Raw genomic sequence first — 21,305 nt, 5'->3', positions numbered from 1 at the left:
TGGTACATGTATATGAGGTTTTTCTGATAAAGCTTTAGCCAAAAGGCTTCCTGCTGACACGGTGAGTTCAGATTATTTTTTGGGTGTCTATTATAAGCATCTAAAATTTATATAGAATAGTTTATTGATTGCTTTTACATAGGGTTGAGCTACACTGTAATTGTATTTTGGTTTTGGATCTTGAGAGTATCGGCGTTCTCAGTGGCCCCAAGATCCAGGTTTGCAGCAGTAATGTTGGTTCCTGAGTCGCTAATGTTGCTATCCTTCTTCAATATGCCATGTATCTCCAAGAGAACTGCTTCGATGGAAGTGGCGTCGCATGCAATACCGTTCACTAGTCTAACTGTGTTTTTATGTAGTGTGGTATCCTTTGATTCCTTATCTAGAATGAATACTTGTTGACGAATCTTGTGCACGAGCGGATACGCCAACGATTTGGTAGATATGTTGTCCTCGGAGAAGTGAACATAGTATTGGATCTTCTTTTGGCCATTATGGGATACGATCTTAAGCTCTATTGTGATTGATATTTTGGTACCGGCTTCAGGGTTGTGATACATCAGTTGGTACTCATTCAAATTATGGAGACCCACTGTCACCTTAGTGAAGTTTTGGTACAAGCCAGACTTCTTTTCGTTTTGAATCAAATCTAGCGATGTGAATAAGGATGATGTAAACTGTAAGTAGTTAAATATAAAATGGAAATGCATGTGGCTGTCGTCCAAAAACTTCTGTATTATATATTGGGGACTTGAAGGTGATAATTGAACTTGTAAGTTTTCTATTACCTCGTCATTGGAAATGATTTTAATCGTACAATCTGGTTCATTTGTCGATTTCTCGAAATATTTGAAGGCAACTTCATTTGGTTGTAAGTTTAGAATTTTGAAGTGCTCTGATTCGAAATTTTTACGCAAACGTTCAACAACATCGGTTAAACTAACTAACTGCATTAAATTGTTCTTGAATTTACTCAAATATTGAACTATATTGTTCATGTTCATAAAAGTTGCGTCTAAATAGAAAGCCTTTGGATCATCCTTAATGAAATTGATGTTTAAATTCTCAGGTTCAAATTTGGTCATCATGGTATCGATCACAAATTTACCAAATAATTTGATTTGAGATTTTCCGTAATCTATCTTTAAGAGTAATGAGCTTTCGAATATTTGACCAGCTGTATCCGAATTATCTAAGAATGATGTCAATTCTAAAGCAATCACTGATATATAGCCCAAAGAGTTCTGTTTCTGAGAAGTGCTTTGAAATATAGAACCTTCCTTGATACTTTGATCGTCAACAACATATTTTGGCAGCTGGCTTGATATTGCAGATGATGAACAAATCTTATTCTTTATCTTCAATTGGTTCAAAGAATCAATCAGCATGTGGTTAATTATCTTATGTAATATGGTTCTTTGTAAATTCATAATTTTCTGATAAGTTATCGTCTCTAAATTTGCCGTTACACTTGAATCTTCGAGATATTTTAATTCCCATTTACCTTTTACCGCTAATATTTTACTAATTCTTTTCTCAATAATACATGAAGTCTTAGATGACACTACAGTAATAATCAAATACCAATGAGTAGGCCAATTTGGTAAAGATATGAATATATCTTTTTGTAGCAGATTAAAAGAATTATCTTTAGAACGATTGGTATTAACATGAGATTTGATTGGTTTTTCTAATTCCACAACTTTACTGCAAACCCAGCCAGTTTTTTCAAACATGTTCTGAAGTATATATGTTATTTTATCCAATCTTAATCTTTGAAGAACTAAAGTTAGTTCTTTAATGGAGTCAGATTTGTTTATTTGCTGAGCATAAGATTGTAATAAAGTGGTTGAATTTTTGAAATAAAAGATACCGCTGATCAGGTCGATTTTCAATTGTACTGGAGCGACAGATATGCAAGTGGTTGGTATTTGGAACAACAACACATCCGAGTTCTCTTCATCTTCTTGAAATATTCCATTTGATAATAATTCAGCTCTAATGAGATGTGAATGATTAAACATCACTTCATCGAGGATGTTTTCGATATTCGACAAAATATTCGTGTATACTACAGGCAATGCGTTGATGCCTCTTGCTATTTCATTATTCCAACGCAATACCAGATTGTTAGATTCTTTGTCTATACCGATCGTTATTTTTCCTTTATTACCCATTCTAGCATTCAACCAATAACGAACTGTAATGACACTCTTTTTAGCATCATATCTATGTACCAAGTTACCACCAAAAAACTTACCATTACTCTCCAAGCTAGTTAACTCTATGTGAATTAAATACAATTTTAATGTGACCACATATTTATGTAAGAAAATGTACAGTTCGTATAATGGCTCTTCAGTCTTATGCAGAAGGTCGTTGATAACCTTTTCGAATCTTGGTTTGTTCAAATGCAAATATTGATTATTTAATAGTAGAGTCAAATCAACGAAAAACAAAGGATGTTGGCTATCAATGGTAGCTAATTGAATTTCAAACTCATCCAGTACAGTTATAAATACTCTACCATCTTTGATTCGATAGTTCTTCATTTGTGGAGGGATATCCATCATTGACAGTTTAATGGAGATGTTTAAATTTAAATCGTAAAGTCTCCTCAGGATCAACTTTGGGGGAATTTTCAAAGCACCATTTTCCAAAACAGTCGAACTATCTTCACCACTCATTTTGAAATTATGCGTTGGTAGATTTGGTCTACCAAGACTCAAAACCTCCAAGGCAGTGGTTAGATCGGCATTGGGCAATTTTGCATTGGTCATGGTGATCAGATTATTCTTCAATGCCCAGATACAGTTGTTCACTGTCATATTTGCTGTTCTGAACCAATTCAATAGATCGATCAGAACATGAAAATTGTTGCCCTTAATGGTTCGACACCATTTAATCAGAACGTACAACTTCAAGAATTGGTTTCTCAAAAAAATAACTAACTGCAAGAAGTTGATCTTCCTGGCAGAGGAAGGTTCCTGCGAGTTAGTGTTCACATGGACATTCGTCTTAATAAACTGCGATAGCTCTTTAATAGTGAATACCGTCAAATTTCTGATAACCATGGACAATGGCGCCTGGTTGATCTCCACATGAGGCAACGGAGGAGCTGTATGTTCAACAACGTCTGGCATCTTATTATATACACTCACCAATGTCTCTTACTCTTCTTATATATATAACTAGAAGAAAAAACCTAGTCTGAAATCACCTCTTGGCGTGATTGCTGTTCTCAATCAATATAAAAAACACAGAAACAAAGGGTAAAAACCACTAATCTCCTCTGATATGGTCTGCTGTCCTCACAGAATGACTCTATGTTGCAGATCAGTGAACTTTAGCTCTCTTAAAACAACACTCTTTACTTTTATCAAGTTTCAATTTAGCTTTAAATTTGGAATTTGAAACTTCGCAATTTCGAAATTCTGTAAAGCGCTGGTTTGCATACTTTGAGAGGTTCAGCTCTATAAAAAAGGTTAATAAAAACAGGAATAAGAGTTAATCATAAGAAGTTTATGGTTTTTGGTTGATTGGAAGGGTGCAATTAAGAGCGCAGGTGATTATTGGGACTTTATTTTAGCTAGTTGGTATGTCTGAAGGATTAAAAAGTGATCGAGAAGGTGAGTTGGTAGACGTTAATGCTGTTGTCGATGAGACTCAAACGACGAATGATGTGGTTGATAATGATAGTCAAAACGATGAGGGCGCTGCAAGTGTGAGTGGCGATGTCGAGGTTAAGGAGCCACAGAGTCCCTCTGTGTCTTCACCTTCTTTTATTCAGATGTTTTCGCCTTTCTCGTATGGGAAATCGGCTGATAGTTTAGGAAACATTAAGGAAGAGAATGTCGATGGGAAGTATGGGAACCTGGACGGTGGCTCTGGAAGCAAACCTACTTCTCCAGTGATTATTTCTCATAGGAGACAACCTTCTGGGAATGTCCGTAAGAACTCCAAGAGAACGAACAGTATCGATAGTGCGATGCAGGCCGCTGATTCTACGAGTGTCACGGTCTCTCGTAAGACATCAAATGTGTCAGTCAAGGATATTGCTACTGCAGTAGAGACACCTTTATCAATTAATACCGATGTTGCTGAGAGCAAGAAGGTAGATGACAACGATCAAGAGTCTTTGGAGCCTTTAAAATCGTCCACCAGTAAGCAACATACTTACTCCGATGATAAATATAAAGATACGGATTTTAAGTATGCATCTGAGTCAAGGAACATCGAGTTTCACGAAGTGTTTAAGACAACTCCACTGAAAGATAGACTATTGGACGAATATCATTGTACTTTGAGTAGGGAATTCTTGTATCAAGGTAAACTATACATCTCAGAGAATTATTTGTGTTTCAATTCTAGTATTCTAGGATGGGTTTCCAAACTAGTTATTCCGTTTAAGGATATAATATTTGTTGAGAAGACATCAGCTGCAGGTCTGTTTCCAAATGCTATCTCTATCGAGACTACAATGGGGAAGACACAATTTAATGGGTTTTCTTCCCGTGACGAAACTTTTGCATTGTTAAAGGAAGTTTGGGCTCGAGTGTTAATAGAAGATGGCGAAATAAATTCAAATTCTAGTAGAGAATTAAGATTGAAAAATGACTCCAAAGAAAGTTTCTCAGAAAGTAATGCATTAATAATCGATAGAGCTATTAATTCCATTGATGAAAAGACACCTGATAGTGACATCTCGAGGTTACAAGAGAGTGATGTTACAATTAATATCAATAAGTTTAAAAAAAATTCCGGCTACACATACAAAGGACCATATGTTGGTGAGACAAAGACTAAATCATTCGAAACCGAAGGCAACGAACATGCATTGGTTGATATCCCTATAGATGTTGCTCCGGGACTTGCATTTAAAGCATTATTTGACGACAATATCACTAACTTTTGGACAGATTTTGCTGCCTACAGTGGTGATTCGTTTGAGTATTCTGAGATTCCTCGTTTTGATAAAACTGACAAAGAAGGTCATCAATATAGGGAATATGAATATATGAAAAAACTTAATTACTCGGTAGGCCCAAGTTCAACGAAGTGTTATGCCAAGACAACGATTATCCATTTAGATTATGAAGATTACATCGAAGTTGTAAATTGTGTGTCGACACCTGACGTCCCTAGTGGTGGGAGCTTCAATACCATGACACGTTTTATCTTTGTCTGGGATGGACAAGCATCCACCACGAGTAGATTTAAAGTCTCGTTCTGGGTTGATTGGATTGGAAGCAGCTGGATAAAGAGCCTTGTGGAGAGCAGTTGTCAAAGTGGATTGAGCGCAAATTTCGAGAAGATGAAGGGATTCATTGTGGACTATATCCACAACATTGTGTCGCCACAACTCATGTCATTGGAAATGGCTTGTGGGGGAACTGAATCTGATGCTGCGTCTTCAGTGGTCAATTCTGAAAGTAAAACGGTATTCGATATGGAATACATGGGCAATATCGAGTTGCAGGTCAACCAACTCCGGGACACTTGCAGCCGCATGCAAAAGGATATTAGAATGTTAACTAGACTGATATTTGCGTTGCTGGTTTTCATTGTTGCAGAGGTACTTTTGCGTAAGTGATTGAAATGTGAAACATTAGATTATATAAATATGTAGTTATGTAAGCACATGAGCGAATCTATCAATGAATGGCCCACATGAATGATGATAATTAGTTATTATTCTACTTCAAATCAGTAGGATGCTGTATTTAGCTGGGGCAGCTCAGGGTATATGAGGGCTTTATCATCTGCCGTTGCAGAAGCTGTCTTGCTGTTGCTAGCGCTATTGCTGCCGACCTTTGCCTCTTGCTTTGGTGTTATAGTTTCGATGGCGGAATTGTTCAGGAACGAGAGGGACTGATTGAACTTGTTCTCATTGAAGTTGGACGGAAGTTTGAAGGTGCCTTGTGCTTGCGCATGCTGTTTCGTCTTGGCAATGTTCTTCGCCAGGGACAATTGGCTCTTCTCATGGGCGACGTCGATCTTCCTTTGCAGGTCCTCGACAATCCGCATGACACAAGGCAGCTCCAACTTCACCAACTGCAAGTACTCCTGTCGGTGAATGTATGTTTCGTGACCCACCTGCGAGGCGCCGGCCATGCAATGTGGATGTCTTGCCAACTTGTTGGTGACTAGGTCAACGTACCTGAAATAGTACATGTATGCAGCATTCACGTTCCCAGCTTGGAACTCATCCTGGGCCCTGTTCAGCATGTCCACACATATCTTGAGATACACTCGCAATGGCATCTGCGGATTGAACTTGTAGTTCGTGGCATCTGTCCTCAAAGCCGCCGTCCTCATGCTTCCTGGACCGCTCAATGGGTGTTTGGGACTGCCCACCACCGCCATCCCTCTTTTTAAATGCCTTCGAGAGCCTCAGGCATCCCACTCCTCACCCAATCGACGCCCAACATGCTCAACAGCCCACTCCCAAGCACCTGCCCACCTCATCTCTACCTGCTCATCGACCAAAGTTCCAGGAACTTTGGTCGATGAGCGTCGGCGTCGCGAAAATTTTGCGGGCGCCAGGCGGGACTCGGGCACGCTCTGCCTGGGGCTAGGCAGAGCGTGCTGCCTGGGGCGGAAGGATCCGGCGGCTCCCAGGAACCCAGCCATGCGGCACGAGCGCGTGCTGGGCTTGCGCGAGCCCAGCACGCTCGCCCGCCAGTGGGGGATGGCTGGGCCGGCGTTACCGCTCTGGGCTGGAAAGACCAGCGTTGTCATTTAATGCGCCGTCACCAGAGGCGTCAGTCTGGTGACGGCGTGGATGGGAGCGACGGTATATATAGCAGGTGGGTTTTGCAGGAGGGGGGACGCTTGTGAGCTCGTGGCGCTGTTTCCAGTGCGCCAATCCGAGGCAGCCACAGCACCATGATGGAACCTTCTACCCCCCCAAGATCAAGTGCGGCGCAGTTTGAGACGCCAAGAGAACACAGGGCCAACGGGCCCGTCACGCCTGCCGAGGGCAGGCGTCCGTTGCAGTTTAACTTGAAGGCCTCGCTGCTGCCTCCACCGGTGCAGCAGCAGCAGCTGAAGTCGCCGGAGTACACACCAAGGCGCGGTTCGATCAAGCGCAGACTGGGCCACGAGGAGAGCGTCCAGATGGGCGCCGGCAGCAATCTGTTTGGGAAGCTCGCAGAGGCTACCCTCGACCAGAAACTGCACAAGACATGCCCAGGCACCCCGTCGCATAAGATCATCGCCGATCATAATATCGAGGACTACGTGCAAGCACCCAGACCGGACGACGCCGACGACGACGACTTCGAAGACGTCGTCCAGGCTCCCCTAGCGAACCCATTCGCTAACGAGAGCACGCTGACTAAAGAGGACTATAGAAGACGTCATGAACAGCTGCTGACAGACCATCCGGAACTACAGAGTACGATAACGTACTGCAACAAGGATGGCGATGTGGTCAAGCAGAAGACCCTGACGCAAGAAGAACAGGATCGGTTCAAACCAAAAAAACTGTTTGCAGACCAATTGGACAAATAGTGCTCCTCTAGCAGACACTCCACAACAAACGTACACAAACACACACGTATATGAGGCCCCGGATACTATTATGTATATACTTCACATATCACTTTGCATATAATAAAATATCACGTCAACATTCACACTATACTTCTTGACCCCTATAAATAAGGGTCGACTTCTATAAGTAACTCTTGAAACCACAACCACGAAGGATTTCACCTTGTAGGCAGTGCAAGAACAACGTAACAGAAATGTCGTTCCCTAAGATAGATGTACTGTTTTGCACCAAATGCAAATGGAACCTTAGAGCTGCGTGGTACGCTCAGGAGCTGTTGCAAACCTTCGATGACAAGCTGGGCCAAGTGGCTCTTGTACCAGCAGAAACCGGGGAGTTCAAAATTCTGGCTTACGAAACAAAGCAAGATTATATCGATGATAAGGCAGTGACTCTGTGGGACAGGAAAGTAGATGGAGGGTTTCCTGACAGCAAGTTTTTAAAACAAAGAGCGAAACAGTTGGTGTTTCGTGATTCAGTGAAAGTAGGTGCCCACATCGAACGAGTCACCGCGACACAAGGTTTGGTATCGGAGGACAGTACGGCTAGAAATGGTCAATACAGCTCAGATAATTCAAAGCAATGCACAGAATGTCAAGATAATTGATAAAACCACAACTTGGGCCACAGGTACACGTTGCGCTCCCACTTGTCGACTAATTTCAAAGCTTAAAACATACAATTAAAGTCAAATTGAAAACAGACACGGTTACACACCTTGTTAATGCCTTCGATAACTACATTCCAATATGTATTGGCTACAAAACAGCCATAAAACAGTGATCTTTCTTCATGTTCTTTTATCTTTCCAGATGTCCACACTCAATTTTTCACTTTTCTCTATGAGACAAGAAATAGAAACATTCGATTCAATAAATCAACACCTTTTAAAAAAGGATTTATTGATTGGAAAGTATATACAGTAGTATAAGCATGTAGTTTCTTTTATATTAAATAGAGCAAGGGTGTCTTGTGGCAATAATAAAAGCTAGATATAAGCAAGACGTTTACTTTTCGTTAACGCAATAAGGATGAAATTTCTGCTGTATTTTTTGACCATCGTTTGCCTGGCTGTTGGTCACTCAATTGACAAAGCTAAGTCTAGTATGAATGAGAACCACTCTCTATCATATTTGCTTGGTGTTAAAAAAATCCCACCTACTTGGGTTTCTGGTGATGGGACCGTCTTAGAAGAAGGAAGAATTGTGTTAACACCAAAGAAAAGTTCTAAAGGCTCACTATGGAGCAGGTCCGTGTATCAGTTAAAGGATTCTTTTACAATGGAATGGACATTTAGAAGTGTCAACTATTTTGGAGACTCTAAAGGTGGCATTTCATTTTGGTTCATATCCGATTCAGTGCCCCACGCTGATAAATCTTTATATAATGGTCCACAAAAATATGAAGGTTTCCAGATGTTAGTGGATAATAAGAGTAAGTTCAAATCTACACTACATGTTTTATTGAATGATGGTTCCGAAACTTTCAAAGAAGACGATATACATTTGAGAGCTATAGGTAAGTGTTTACTAAGTTACCAAGACCAATCAGTGCCATCTACAATTCGTTTGTCCTACAGCAGTCAAGATAATTTATTTAAAGTACAAGTCAATAATAAGGTATGTTTGCAAACAAGCAAAGTTAAATTGCCAAAGGGCAACTACTTTATTGGTGTCACTGCTGCAAATTATAACAACGATGAGTCTTTTGAAATTTTACAAATGAAAATGCATGATGTTTTAACTGAGGAATCCTTAATTCCAAATGTAAACCAGATGCCTCAACCTCAATTGCTAACTAAAATTGTCGACAAAGCTACCGGTAATGAAAAGCTTGTCACTAAAGCGAAATTTGATTCGAAATCTAAACAATTCAGTTCAAATGAAATCTATAAGAAATTAGATAAAATCGAAGGTAAGATTTTAGGTAATGATATCAGCAACCTAGAAGAGATGTTGACAGAATTAATGAAGACTCAGGAGTTATTGGCATCGAGCATTGGAAAACTGGCGGAACAATTCGGTTCACATACTGTCCAAAAGGCTCAGAACCCTAATGATGGCAGCATTGATCCAGAAAAATATAAGGATATTTTTGCTTTGAATGAAAAATTGGAAAAAATGATTGCTGATCAACAAAAGCTGAGGGACTCTGCATCTCACAACAATAACACCTCACATCTAGATTCGATTGTCAACAAGCTAACACTATTTTTGATCCCACTGATCATATTTATGTGTGTCATGACTTATTATACCATCAAGATAAAACAAGAACTATTAAAGACTAAATTATTGTAGAGTCCATTGGTTTTAACCTCGATTATATACCTTATATAAAACATACATATCATAATTTAACATCATACAATAATATTAGAAGGATATGGTTGAAATACAACCCCAGCTTCTCGCATATGTAGTATATGCGGTGCATATTGAAGCCTTCAGGCATAAAATACCCTTCCCGAGAATGACAATGACATCTAACTGTGCAAATGCATTGGTTGCTGAAGAACATGAACCGCGGTCAACCACGGTCAGCCGTGACCAACGCAGTTATCGATTTCTTGATAAGGAACACCTCACCACCTCGTGCTGCACTAACCATCGTTAAACTCCTACTTACTTTGTAGATATGTTGTTGCAATAACAACTTTTTCACTGATATGGCATCGTAATGCTTGGAATATAGAGATTCAGATTCAATTGCGATACGAATCTGGGCGTCGGAAAAACAGAAAAGAACTTCGAAGTGCCATCGATCGTAAAGACCTTCCGAGTGTGGACGCCAAACCCTAGCTTGAGGTTAATAGACTAACGTTTGTCACGGTTGAAACCATTTCGAATTATCCGACCTTTATGGTCCAGGACTCTCCGGACCATAGTGCTCCGGTGGGGTGTCTTGCAACAAGATCTCACAAACAGGGCCTCCAGTTCACCTGGTCGGATAATTGTATCTTGCAGAATTGACCATTCTGTGAACCATGTTAGTCAATTCTACCGTATTCATTTGAATATCTCCGTACTAGCTCTAGATGTTTTGGAATGGGAATGTTGTTTAAAAAGTCTGCGATGGACTCGGATGCAGCTAGAAGACAGTGAGTTGTTGCGCATGGTTCCTGGTCCACAGCTAACCGATGTTCTGTTGCTTGAGGCTTGTATCTTAGAGGCAGCCTAACATTTGTTGATATCTCTGATGCGTGATTTTGGTTTCGAGTTTGAGTTCAGGATGCAGAACAGCTGTACGCCATGTCACGGGAGACATTGTTCCGAGAGAGGTCAAAGAAGTGTCACTGTCACTAGCATGGAAACGAAAGACTGTTGAATCAACAAGTAAGCCTTTGACGATAAAGTCTGGTGAGTTTCTAATAGTAACATTGTTGATAGAGACTGTGGACAATTAGTAGATCGATAAAGCAACAGGTTGTTCCTTTGGCATGAGAAGGTCTTTTTTTGGTTGGAAGATAAGGCCATTGAAACATGGAACCTCGGGTGACAGTATATCAGATAAGATGGTGTGTATGTTTGACTAATTAGGTTTATTTTGGAAAGATAATAGAATAAGAGGATTGGCAACATTGTGGAGAAATCTGGGGAAGAATAACTTGTTTTAAGTAAAATAGCGCTGTCGATAACCTTTTTTAGTGTTCTTGTTTTCAAAAGATGATCTGGTTTCCAAATGGATATAAGATGGCAGGATTTCTTGTAAATGAAGTTATTTTTTATGTTTTCTCTCCAATTAAATATATCCTTCCTTTTCTACAGTTCACAATAAGAACATAGAACATCGACAATACTTTAACGTCGTAGGTTTATAAGATATATAAACAAGAGAAAAAAATGTCAGAAAACATTCATGACGAAGAATTAGAGAGAAGCTCTCAAAATTCACATTTATCTACACCTTCTGTTAAAGAAGATTATGAAGATATAAAAGCACAAACACCAGATGATCTGAATATGGAAGACCCTGCTCCAAAAAGTTCAAAATCTAAATATTTATCAGCTAGTTTGTTATGTTTATGTGTCGCCTTTGGTGGTTTTATTTTCGGTTGGGATACAGGTACTATCTCAGGTTTTGTTAATCAAACTGATTTCCTAGATAGATTTGGTTCAAAACATTCAGATGGAACTCCATATTTCTCTAATGCAAGGACCGGTTTAATTGTCGCTATTTTCAATATTGGTTGTGCCATTGGTGGTATTATTTTGTCAAAGGGTGGTGACTTATATGGTCGTAGAATTGGTTTGTTCATTGTTGTTACCATTTATATCATTGGTATTATTATTCAGATTGCGTCAATTGACAAATGGTATCAATATTTTATTGGTAGAATTATTTCTGGTTTAGGTGTCGGTGGTATTGCTGTATTATGTCCAATGTTAATTTCTGAGATTGCTCCAAAGCAAGTTAGAGGTTCTTTAGTTTCTTGTTATCAATTGATGATTACTGCAGGTATCTTTTTGGGTTATTGTACTAACTATGGTACTAAAAATTACTCGAACTCTGTCCAATGGAGAGTCCCATTAGGGTTGTGTTTTGCATGGGCTTTGTTCATGTTATTTGCTTTGACTTTAGTTCCAGAATCTCCAAGATATCTGGTTGAAGTTGGGAGACTGGAAGAAGCTAAGAGATCTTTAGCTAAGTCAAACAGATGTACTATTGAAGATCCAATTGTAATTGAGGAATATGATCTGATTTCTGCCGGTGTTGAAGCAGAAAAGGCTGCTGGTGACGCTAGTTGGAAAGAATTGTTCTCTACTAGATCAAAAATTGTTCAACGTTTGACAATGGGATGTATGATTCAATGTTTACAACAATTGACTGGTAATAATTACTTCTTCTACTATGGTACAAGTATCTTCAAGTCCATTGGTTTGGAGGATTCTTTCCAAACTTCCATTATTATCGGTATTGTTAACTTTGCTTCCACTTTCGTTGCCCTTTACACTGTGGAAAAATTAGGCCGTCGTAGATGTCTATTATGGGGTGCTGCATCAATGATGGCATGTATGGTCATTTATGCATCTGTTGGTGTCACAAGCTTGTATCCAAACGGTGACGATCAACCATCTTCTAAAGGTGCCGGTAATTGTATGATTGTTTTTACCTGTTTCTACATTTTCTGTTATGCCACTACATGGGCTCCAGTTGCTTGGGTTATCACAGCAGAATCTTTCCCATTAAGAGTTAAATCCAAGTGTATGTCTATCGCTTCTGCTGCTAATTGGACTTGGGGTTTCTTGATTGCTTTCTTTACTCCATTCATCACTTCAGCCATTAACTTTTACTATGGTTATGTATTCATGGGATGTTTAGTTTTCATGTTCTTTTATGTCTTCCTCATTGTTCCGGAAACTAAAGGTTTAACATTAGAAGAAATCAATGAGTTATGGGAAGAAGGTGTTCTACCATGGAAGTCAGCACAATGGGTTCCAGCCTCTAGAAGAGCAGTCGACTACGATAATGAATTGTTAACGCATGATGATAAGCCATGGTATAAAAGTATGATTTAATTAGCTTATACACCTTCATCGGATGTTTTGATTTAGCCGATTAATATCGAGTAAATAGTCAGTTGTTATGTAATTTAATTCTAATATTGTTATGATGTCATAACTGTTATGGTTCTTCAATATAATCGTAATTGTTAACAAGTTGGAAGTTTTGATCGGCAGTAGTCGTCTAATGCCCGCTGATAATCAACTTTATGCTGGGAAAATTGTTGTTTCCAGGCCACGGCCTACTAATTGTCTTCTTATCAGACATGTGAAGTGCTGTAATTCTGCTGCTTAATTTAAACAATATTATTTTATTATAGCACTTTGTTGAGTAATTTTTGCAAGTTAAATGATATTAAAAGAATAATGCACAATAACGTGATTGTCTGTTGCTCATATCCAATGCAACTGCACGGACATTGTCAATTTAATAATTGAACTTTGCAATAGTTTATTACATAACTATTCTTATTAATCGTAATCACCAAAAGCTACTTACTTTCATTTCCTTTTTACATTACCAGATCTGTGTCACCTCACATTTCCAGGTAATTTTTTGATGTTCGTAATTTGAATCTGGTTACCATACGGGCAGAAAAAGAAAAAAGAAAAAAGAAAAAAGAAAAAGTTTGTGATCTTTTTAGACAATCGATATTACAGATTTGGCCATTTTGAGGTATTTGCCAATAATCGAGAAGTAGAATGGCATTCAACTATTGCACGTACTCGTGTTAGATAATTAGAGCGTAATGTTGTTGACAAAAACCTATCTTCGTGCTTGTAATTTTGTTAAGTTGAAATAAAACTAAAATAGAAGCGGTGACTTATTAAAACAATTGGCCGTCTAGAACATCGGTTGCCTAAAAAATAACCATTGATATGTTACTCTATTGAGAGAATATTGTTTCAATCTCAATTATTTACATTTTTAGATGAGACAAAATGAGATAACAATGTCTTTCGCTGCATGTATAACCGTCTGAGTACCACAATCTAGTAGCATTTTCCATAACCCGCAGATCAGCTGCTAATAGTGTACTGTCATCATATACAAGAACAACACACCGAGCAAACTTTCTCTCTCTGCATGAACTTTTGATAACAGACATACTACTACTGCATTCAATTTCACTCTCTTCCCTTTTTCGGACACAGTTCTCGAAAATCTCAATTTTTCCAAAACAGTTTCGGGCCGAAATAGGAAATAGAAAATGTTCACGTTTCTTTTTGCAATGGCAGGAATTTATTTACAGAGAGATCTTTGCACGAATACTTCGAAGCAATCTTGTATTTCCTAATATGTACTCGGTTGTGGACGTTGTTTTGAGGTTTTTTGCTCACAATTTCTCTTTTCAAAATTTCTTCTTCGTTGGTAGACTTCAGTAATATTTCAGTATGCCATTACGTTTTGTTGTCATATTAGGTGTACATTACTACTTGGTTGCTGAGTATGTTAACTGTTAATTGACCTTTGTCTGTCTATCTTTGTATAAGTCCCTTGTTGAGAGGTAGAAATCGAGCCGCTACGGAATCGACCACTTGGTACTGTGGTAACATAGAGAAGTTGTATTGGCAATTTAGCTACTATGAGAGAGGGAAAAGCTGGCATTTTGTGCTTAGCAACGCGTCGTACAAGATACAATTGGAACATTATGTTATTTGGACATCAGTTGATCTATGTATTTCCGGATGTCATTAGAAGCGTCAAGCAGTGGACCGATGCTCGCTGGTAATTAAGCGCTTTTGATAGTATGAAATTTTGGGTCATCGTAATCGAATACCATTAGGGTTGTGGGAATTCACCAAATTTATTTAATTCATTGTTAATATTATAAACGGTCCACAGTAATGACCTGTAGCAATGTTTACGCATGTACAAAACGAGTTATGTGCTTTCCCTTATGGCTCTGATACTATTTGGAGGCTAGAATTAGTTGTTTTGAATACTTCCCAAAGTTTTATCGAGTCTGCTCTAACACTTGCCTGTTTTAGAATGGCGAATACTACATGAAAAAATTTGGTGAAATGACCAGTGATAAGTTATCGGCGCATGCTGGTATATTCAACTAAACCATCACATCAAGCAAATTTTAACTCGAGAGAAGAGAAAGAAGAGCAATATTATGCATTCATTTCCAATCATCTTCTTTCCTTAAAGTAAATGAGATGGGAAAAAATAATGCAAATAAGCAAATATTTAAGCAACTTCAAATTTTTAGATATTATTTTAACAGATATTCTCTAAACTACACTTTCCAATTTTTTTATGTTTCTTTCAGAAATTAGTTAATATTGAACAGTCGAAATCGCATCTACTTCGCTACAGTTTGTCAGAAGAATTGATAAAATAAATTAATCTTTTGGTCTATATGCAGTGGTCTAACACGCTCCTGGGGCAGCTTTTAGTGCCCTTTCTTTTCCTAATAAATTATACAAAAGCATATGAGTATCATTGTGACATTCCAGCTCTATCGTCTGGTACCGCTGGTTTCAGAGCAAGATTTTTTCCATACTACTACCCTGAATACAGTAATCTGTACTCACCTTTAGATTATCTTTTTGATGTCTATGATGAAATAAACAATGAAATAGCCACCACATCAGGTGTCACAGATATTAATTTTAGCTACACCGATCACTCTGCAGGTACCATCGCCTGGGGTGAAGTTTATGGTGTACCTATAACTATTTCTAATTTTACTTTAGAATTAACTGGTTATTTTGTTCCACCTGTTTCTGGTAATTATGCATTTGAATTTTTCGATACCGATGATTCTGCTTTATTACTTTTTGCTAATCCATCTGCCTTTACTTGTTGTAACGCTGACGAAAGTGCAGCCGATTATGATGATATTAGCTTAAATGCCGTTAATCAATGGGCTACTAACGAAAGAAGATATATCGAAGGTTATTTGGAAGCTGGTTATGCTTACCCATTGAAAATCGTGTACTTCAATATTGGTTATATTGGTATCCTAAATTTACAATACACAGATCCAGAAGGTGAAATCCATACTGACTGGAAAGAAGCAGTTACCTTTTATGATAATCTAGAAACAGATTGTCCTGCTACACCACAGGCTACTAGTACAACCACTAGTTATTGGACAGGTTCGGTAACCACAACTTTTAACATGATTACTACTACGTATGTTGGTACTGATGATTTGACCACTACAGAAACTATATATACAGTGTTAACTCCAACTAAAGCTGATACTGATTATACTTATACTCATGGTACTAATAGTTTCGTAACGACTGTTTCAACGACTGTCAAAACTAAAACAGGTATGGATGGCGAAGAAACAACCGAGACAACTTATTTCATTGAAACTCCATCAGATGAATCAATTGCATCCACGGCAACAAAATGGACAGGTACTTACGTAACAACTTATTCAACTTTGATTAGTACATCCACTGGTGAAGATGGTTTTGGTACTACTGAAACAACATATTTTGTTAATACCCCTACTGCAGAAACTACTTTTTATTCAACCACTGCAGGTTCAGGCTCAACTATTAGAACATATTCTACTATTATCTCAACTTATACCGGAATAGATGAAATAGAAACAACAGAAACAACATACTTCGTTGAAACACCAACATATGACACCACAACTACACATTTCACTGAATGGACTGGGAAAACAACTAAAACTTATTGGACTATAACCTCCATAACAACAGGTGACGACGGTTACGAATCAACAACAACAATTTACTTAGTTGAAACTCCTGTTATCCACGAAAGTCATGTATCATACACTGAATGGACAGGAACTTTTATTTCCACATATAGTTTAACTACTGATGTTCATCTAGGTACTGATGGTATTTTAACATCCGATACAATTTACTATATTGAAACACCTTTCTTTGAAGAATTTACGACAACTTACACTGAGTGGACAGGAACTTTCGTTAGTACCTACTCTACTACAGTCAACTATTATACTGATAGTGATGGTATTGTAACATCAGAAACTACATATTTTGTTGAAACTCCATATTATGAAATACAAACAACTATAACAACAGGTTGGACAGGTACGTATGTCAACACATATAGTACAGTGACATCTTTCTTCACAGGTTCAGAGGGGTTCCCATCAACAGAGACGACATACTATGTACAAACACCATATGAACGAACCACTACCACCACATATACCCATGGTACCGTCACTGAAGACGCTACTGTCTCCACCATTCTTTCAACTACCGTCGGTACTGATGGGGAAACTACCATCGAGACTACTTTCATAGTCGAAACTCCAAGTAACGAAGAAATCACTACTACATACACTCAGAGCGATGTCACTCAAACTTCAACTATCTCCACCATTGTTACTACTGTCACCGGCAGCGACGACAAGCCAACCACCGAGACCACATTTGTTGTTGTGACACCAATCGACAAAACCACTACTACTGAATACACTCATGGTACCGTGACCGCAGATACCACTGTCTCCACCATTCTTTCAACTACCGTCGGTACTGATGGGGAAACTACCATCGAGACTACTTTCATAGTCGAAACTCCAAGTAACGAAGACATCACTACTACATACACTCAGAGCGATGTCACTCAAACTTCAACTATCTCCACCATTGTTACTACTGTCACCGGCAGCGACGACAAGCCAACCACCGAGACCACATTTGTTGTTGTGACACCATACACAAGCAACTATTACAGTTATGTAAACTCAACCAATAGCATTAGTACTGAAGAATCTTCGAATATATCAGATGTTGAAACAACAAAGTTTGATATTACTAGTAGAGACTCAACAAAAAGTCAAACGACAGAAATTGCTAATTCAACATACTCAACATTGACTAAAACTAAAAGTTCAACTTTCACCAGTTATACTACCGTGAGTTGCGAAACAATTACTGATAGTAGTGGTTCCATCATTTTGACGGCTACACATACGATAACTTGTACAGAGACAGAGTGTATCTATCAATCCTCTTCAGGCAATATAGTAGAAGATAAAACAACCGGCATAACAGATGTTACCACAACTGCAGATAATATTGCCAATGATCAGACTAATAAGCTATCATCCACCGTACAAACTGATGGATCTACAGCAGCAGCCACAACAAGTTTCAATTCTAAAAAAAGTTCCACAACTTCTGCTTCGACTCCACTATTACAATATGAAGGTTCGACATCATCGAGCTCAGCTCATACAATCGAAGTCAGTTCATACCTCGGCTTGGCTAACAACAATGTCTCTCATTCATTAATATCAATGGTATTAATGTTCTCCTTCTCCTTATTCCTGTAGTTTATCAGTTTTGTATAGTTCGTTAAATATATTTTATGAGTATCAATTTTAACTAATATAATAATAATATTAATTATTCTAAAAAAAAGGCCGTTAATCATAATTTAGAATAGTCCATCTACAAAAAACTCTTAAATATATACCAAGATGAGGTCAATTGGAATTGATCGACTTGAAAATAGATCACTGTGATATGGAACTTGACAAAAGGTAAAGTATTGATTTTAGTTACCTCAATGTCGAGTAAAATCCTGTTTTTTCTTTGGATCTGAATGTATCATTAAAAAACATTGCTACCTATAGAGTTGAAGTTAACAGTTTTCATATTTGTTGAAATATCAAACACAATATTCAAAAAATTTTATTGTTATTTTTACCTGTTCCAGTAAAATAGTAGAAATGAAACATTTTAGGTGACGACAGTACCGGTTAACAGAAACATGAATTAGTTTGTTTTATCAAAAGTGAGACACACCTTTACCAAGCATTGTAAATTAATAGGACGTATGTGAAAATTAATATTCTTGCAATGGAATTCAGTCGTAAACTACAAATCTGAAATCTCAGGAAATACTGTCACTTGCTCACATTAAGAGAGCTTCAGATACAATGTTTCGATCACATTCTCTATATCGCATCTGTAATCCACACCATCAAACATATGGAGTAAAAATAAAATGCAATTGTAAAGGACATATCTCGGTTATGAAATGTGTCAGTACGTCTATTAGTTGTAGCAACTTGGTTTAATTCTATTACTCGTAATCAAAAATGGTGGATGGCGCTGTATCATCATCTACTTTTGACACCGCAGTTCACCGCGTTCTCAGATCTCCGTGCAAAGACAACTGAAACCAGATATTGCGTCTTACTTGGTTACAGCCAATTGCAAGCACTCTTCGACTTACTTTTATGTAACTAATGCTGAGTTTAAATACATATTTCTAATTTTCTACCCTGAAGCAGTATGCAAGTGATAGGATGCTTCTCATGTCTCTAATGCATTGATAACTTTTGGCGTATATGAATGTTGTGTAGAAGTAAATATGGCTTAAATTTATAAAACTTTAATGTAGTTTCTATTTTTTTAGATTATTAAAATCAAGTTGGATGGTCTAGGAGTTAGTCATTATTATGCTGATTTAAGGAATTGCATAGTGGTTCGCAGAACTTGGAATCACAAGCTGTACATCGATAATTGCAACTGCTGCAATAAGACTCTACAGGGGTTCATTTCGTATTTTCAATGAAGTCCATTATTATATCATGAATGTGTGTAATCGATCTCACTGTTTATTACACTATATCATGATATATGATGGATTATGCTTTTGTTGATTAAGTATAAAAATATCTCCCTTTTTCTGAACATAGTTGCATTATTGCACAAAAATTTAATATCTCTGTATAAATTATATAGCAATATAAAAACCAAAGCAAACCATTGTTGACCTACCTTAGGTGTTTTTAATTCAATAATGATTGTTGCATTAATTTATCGAATGTAAGACAATTACCGTTGGCAAGTTGACCAAAAACAATTTGAGTTTCACTTTTAACTACTGTTGATGGTCAAGCAAGTTGGATGAAACCTTTTAAATATAATTTAAACGAAACATGGTGTTCATAAGGTAAACAAGTCTTGCAATGAACTCACATCATTATTAATTTCAGAATATATTGATGATGTAATGAAGAATTACATATCTGAATATATTTATTTATCTTTTGGAACCAAATTTTATAAATAGACTGATGAGATGATGAAAGGTATCCAGTAACATTAGGTATAGTGTTGGTTAAGTTTCTTAGAACATTGATGATCAAAAATATAGATTTAGAAAAACATTTATATGATGCAAGCATGGATTGCAGTGATTGAAACATGGTAGTAGCTACTGTTCGTTGTACTAGCAACTCATGTTCTGTTGGATAGCGTGCATAACTCTTAGGCTAGCAGGAATTCCAAGTTCGATCTTTCTACACAAGTTGCTTCCGTACATAGTGAAGTATAAACTACCGAATATGACGGTATTGATAGTCATTGCATTAATAATAACGAAGGATACATGATGTGGGACCATTAGTTTCCAAAGATACACAGAAGGACAATTTCTTAATGAATTGATGCTTAATCAAAAAGAATCTTACCATTGTTTATGCTTGTTGGAATATTTGTTATGCAGCTTACACTACATCATAACTTCATGCTTTGCATGAAGCTCTACTTAAACTTAGCAGATTATAAATTCTTATTTACACCAATGTATTTCTTGCTTCTTTTATTGTCATATTTCATACGCTTAAGTGCAGTGTGTGAGGGGAACAATTGATGGCTGGATATAATATCTTTATTTTGTTTAACGTCTAGTGAAAAATTTTTGAAATGTTCTTGCAATTTACATCTATTACATAGTGATTATGAAATCCTTTAACCAATAAATAATATACACGATCAAATATCTTCTATGATATAGTTGTAATGACTTCCAATAAAAAATTGAAATAGCGGTAGATGAAGTGTCTTTGTTATCATATTGTCATCGCATATGTGGAAGGTGTCCTGCTAATGGATAATGAGGTGTCTTGCTAGTAGATAATAAAGTAGCATTGGCCAGCACAAAATCAATTAATTTGTTGTTTTCCAGATTGTGGAACAAAGCAAGTCGACAATCACCATGGGATCTATCACTATTAGATTGACTATTTGCACTACTTTGAATTCACAAATAATCTTTTGGAAGGTTTGCTCGTATTAAAATAGTTTCTATTGCGTACAGAATTCCAAAGGGGTGATAAAAAGCAAATGTTTGCACTTAATCTGAAACTCATACAGTTTTTTTGAAAGGTTCCAAGTTGGTTGCTTGTAACCATTTTAATCCTTCACTTTATTATTCTATTTTCAAGATATGTAAGCACTAAGTCTATTTGAAT

The 21,305-nt window shown here is 37.5% G+C and overlaps 8 protein-coding genes across 8 annotated transcripts; 6 read left to right on the top strand and 2 right to left on the bottom strand.

Moving 5' to 3' along the window:
* Positions 1 to 149: 149 nt before the first annotated feature.
* On the bottom strand, positions 150 to 3,143 carry RGR1 (Rgr1p; the record flags this gene model as incomplete). The annotated part of the gene is made up of 1 exon (XM_003688562.1): positions 150 to 3,143. The coding sequence occupies one exon, from the start codon at positions 3,141 to 3,143 to the stop codon at positions 150 to 152; it is 2,994 nt and encodes a 997-aa protein (XP_003688610.1).
* A 455-nt stretch (positions 3,144 to 3,598) lies between these two features.
* Positions 3,599 to 5,593, top strand: TPHA0P00170 (GRAM and VASt domain-containing protein; the record flags this gene model as incomplete). The annotated part of the gene is made up of 1 exon (XM_003688561.1): positions 3,599 to 5,593. One exon carries the CDS (start codon positions 3,599 to 3,601, stop codon positions 5,591 to 5,593), a length of 1,995 nt encoding a protein of 664 aa, XP_003688609.1.
* Positions 5,594 to 5,706: 113 nt separating this feature from the next.
* RFU1 (Rfu1p) lies at positions 5,707 to 6,366 on the bottom strand (the record flags this gene model as incomplete). Its single annotated transcript, XM_003688560.1, has 1 exon — positions 5,707 to 6,366. The coding sequence occupies one exon, from the start codon at positions 6,364 to 6,366 to the stop codon at positions 5,707 to 5,709; it is 660 nt and encodes a 219-aa protein (XP_003688608.1).
* A 522-nt stretch (positions 6,367 to 6,888) lies between these two features.
* On the top strand, positions 6,889 to 7,515 carry TPHA0P00150 (uncharacterized protein; the record flags this gene model as incomplete). Its single annotated transcript, XM_003688559.1, has 1 exon — positions 6,889 to 7,515. One exon carries the CDS (start codon positions 6,889 to 6,891, stop codon positions 7,513 to 7,515), a length of 627 nt encoding a protein of 208 aa, XP_003688607.1.
* Positions 7,516 to 7,751: 236 nt separating this feature from the next.
* On the top strand, positions 7,752 to 8,162 carry TPHA0P00140 (SelT/SelW/SelH family protein; the record flags this gene model as incomplete). Its single annotated transcript, XM_003688558.1, has 1 exon — positions 7,752 to 8,162. The coding sequence occupies one exon, from the start codon at positions 7,752 to 7,754 to the stop codon at positions 8,160 to 8,162; it is 411 nt and encodes a 136-aa protein (XP_003688606.1).
* Positions 8,163 to 8,586: 424 nt separating this feature from the next.
* On the top strand, positions 8,587 to 9,855 carry TPHA0P00130 (uncharacterized protein; the record flags this gene model as incomplete). Its single annotated transcript, XM_003688557.1, has 1 exon — positions 8,587 to 9,855. The coding sequence occupies one exon, from the start codon at positions 8,587 to 8,589 to the stop codon at positions 9,853 to 9,855; it is 1,269 nt and encodes a 422-aa protein (XP_003688605.1).
* A 1,542-nt stretch (positions 9,856 to 11,397) lies between these two features.
* Positions 11,398 to 13,074, top strand: TPHA0P00120 (sugar porter family MFS transporter; the record flags this gene model as incomplete). The annotated part of the gene is made up of 1 exon (XM_003688556.1): positions 11,398 to 13,074. The coding sequence occupies one exon, from the start codon at positions 11,398 to 11,400 to the stop codon at positions 13,072 to 13,074; it is 1,677 nt and encodes a 558-aa protein (XP_003688604.1).
* A 2,354-nt stretch (positions 13,075 to 15,428) lies between these two features.
* Positions 15,429 to 18,371, top strand: TPHA0P00110 (uncharacterized protein; the record flags this gene model as incomplete). Its single annotated transcript, XM_003688555.1, has 1 exon — positions 15,429 to 18,371. One exon carries the CDS (start codon positions 15,429 to 15,431, stop codon positions 18,369 to 18,371), a length of 2,943 nt encoding a protein of 980 aa, XP_003688603.1.
* Between the last annotated feature and the right edge of the window lie 2,934 nt (positions 18,372 to 21,305).

The sequence above is a fragment of the Tetrapisispora phaffii genome, chromosome 16 (assembly GCF_000236905.1).
Source record: "Tetrapisispora phaffii CBS 4417 chromosome 16, complete genome".
NCBI classification, from domain to species: domain Eukaryota; kingdom Fungi; phylum Ascomycota; class Saccharomycetes; order Saccharomycetales; family Saccharomycetaceae; genus Tetrapisispora; species Tetrapisispora phaffii.
This window is presented reverse-complemented; position numbering and strand designations above follow the sequence as displayed.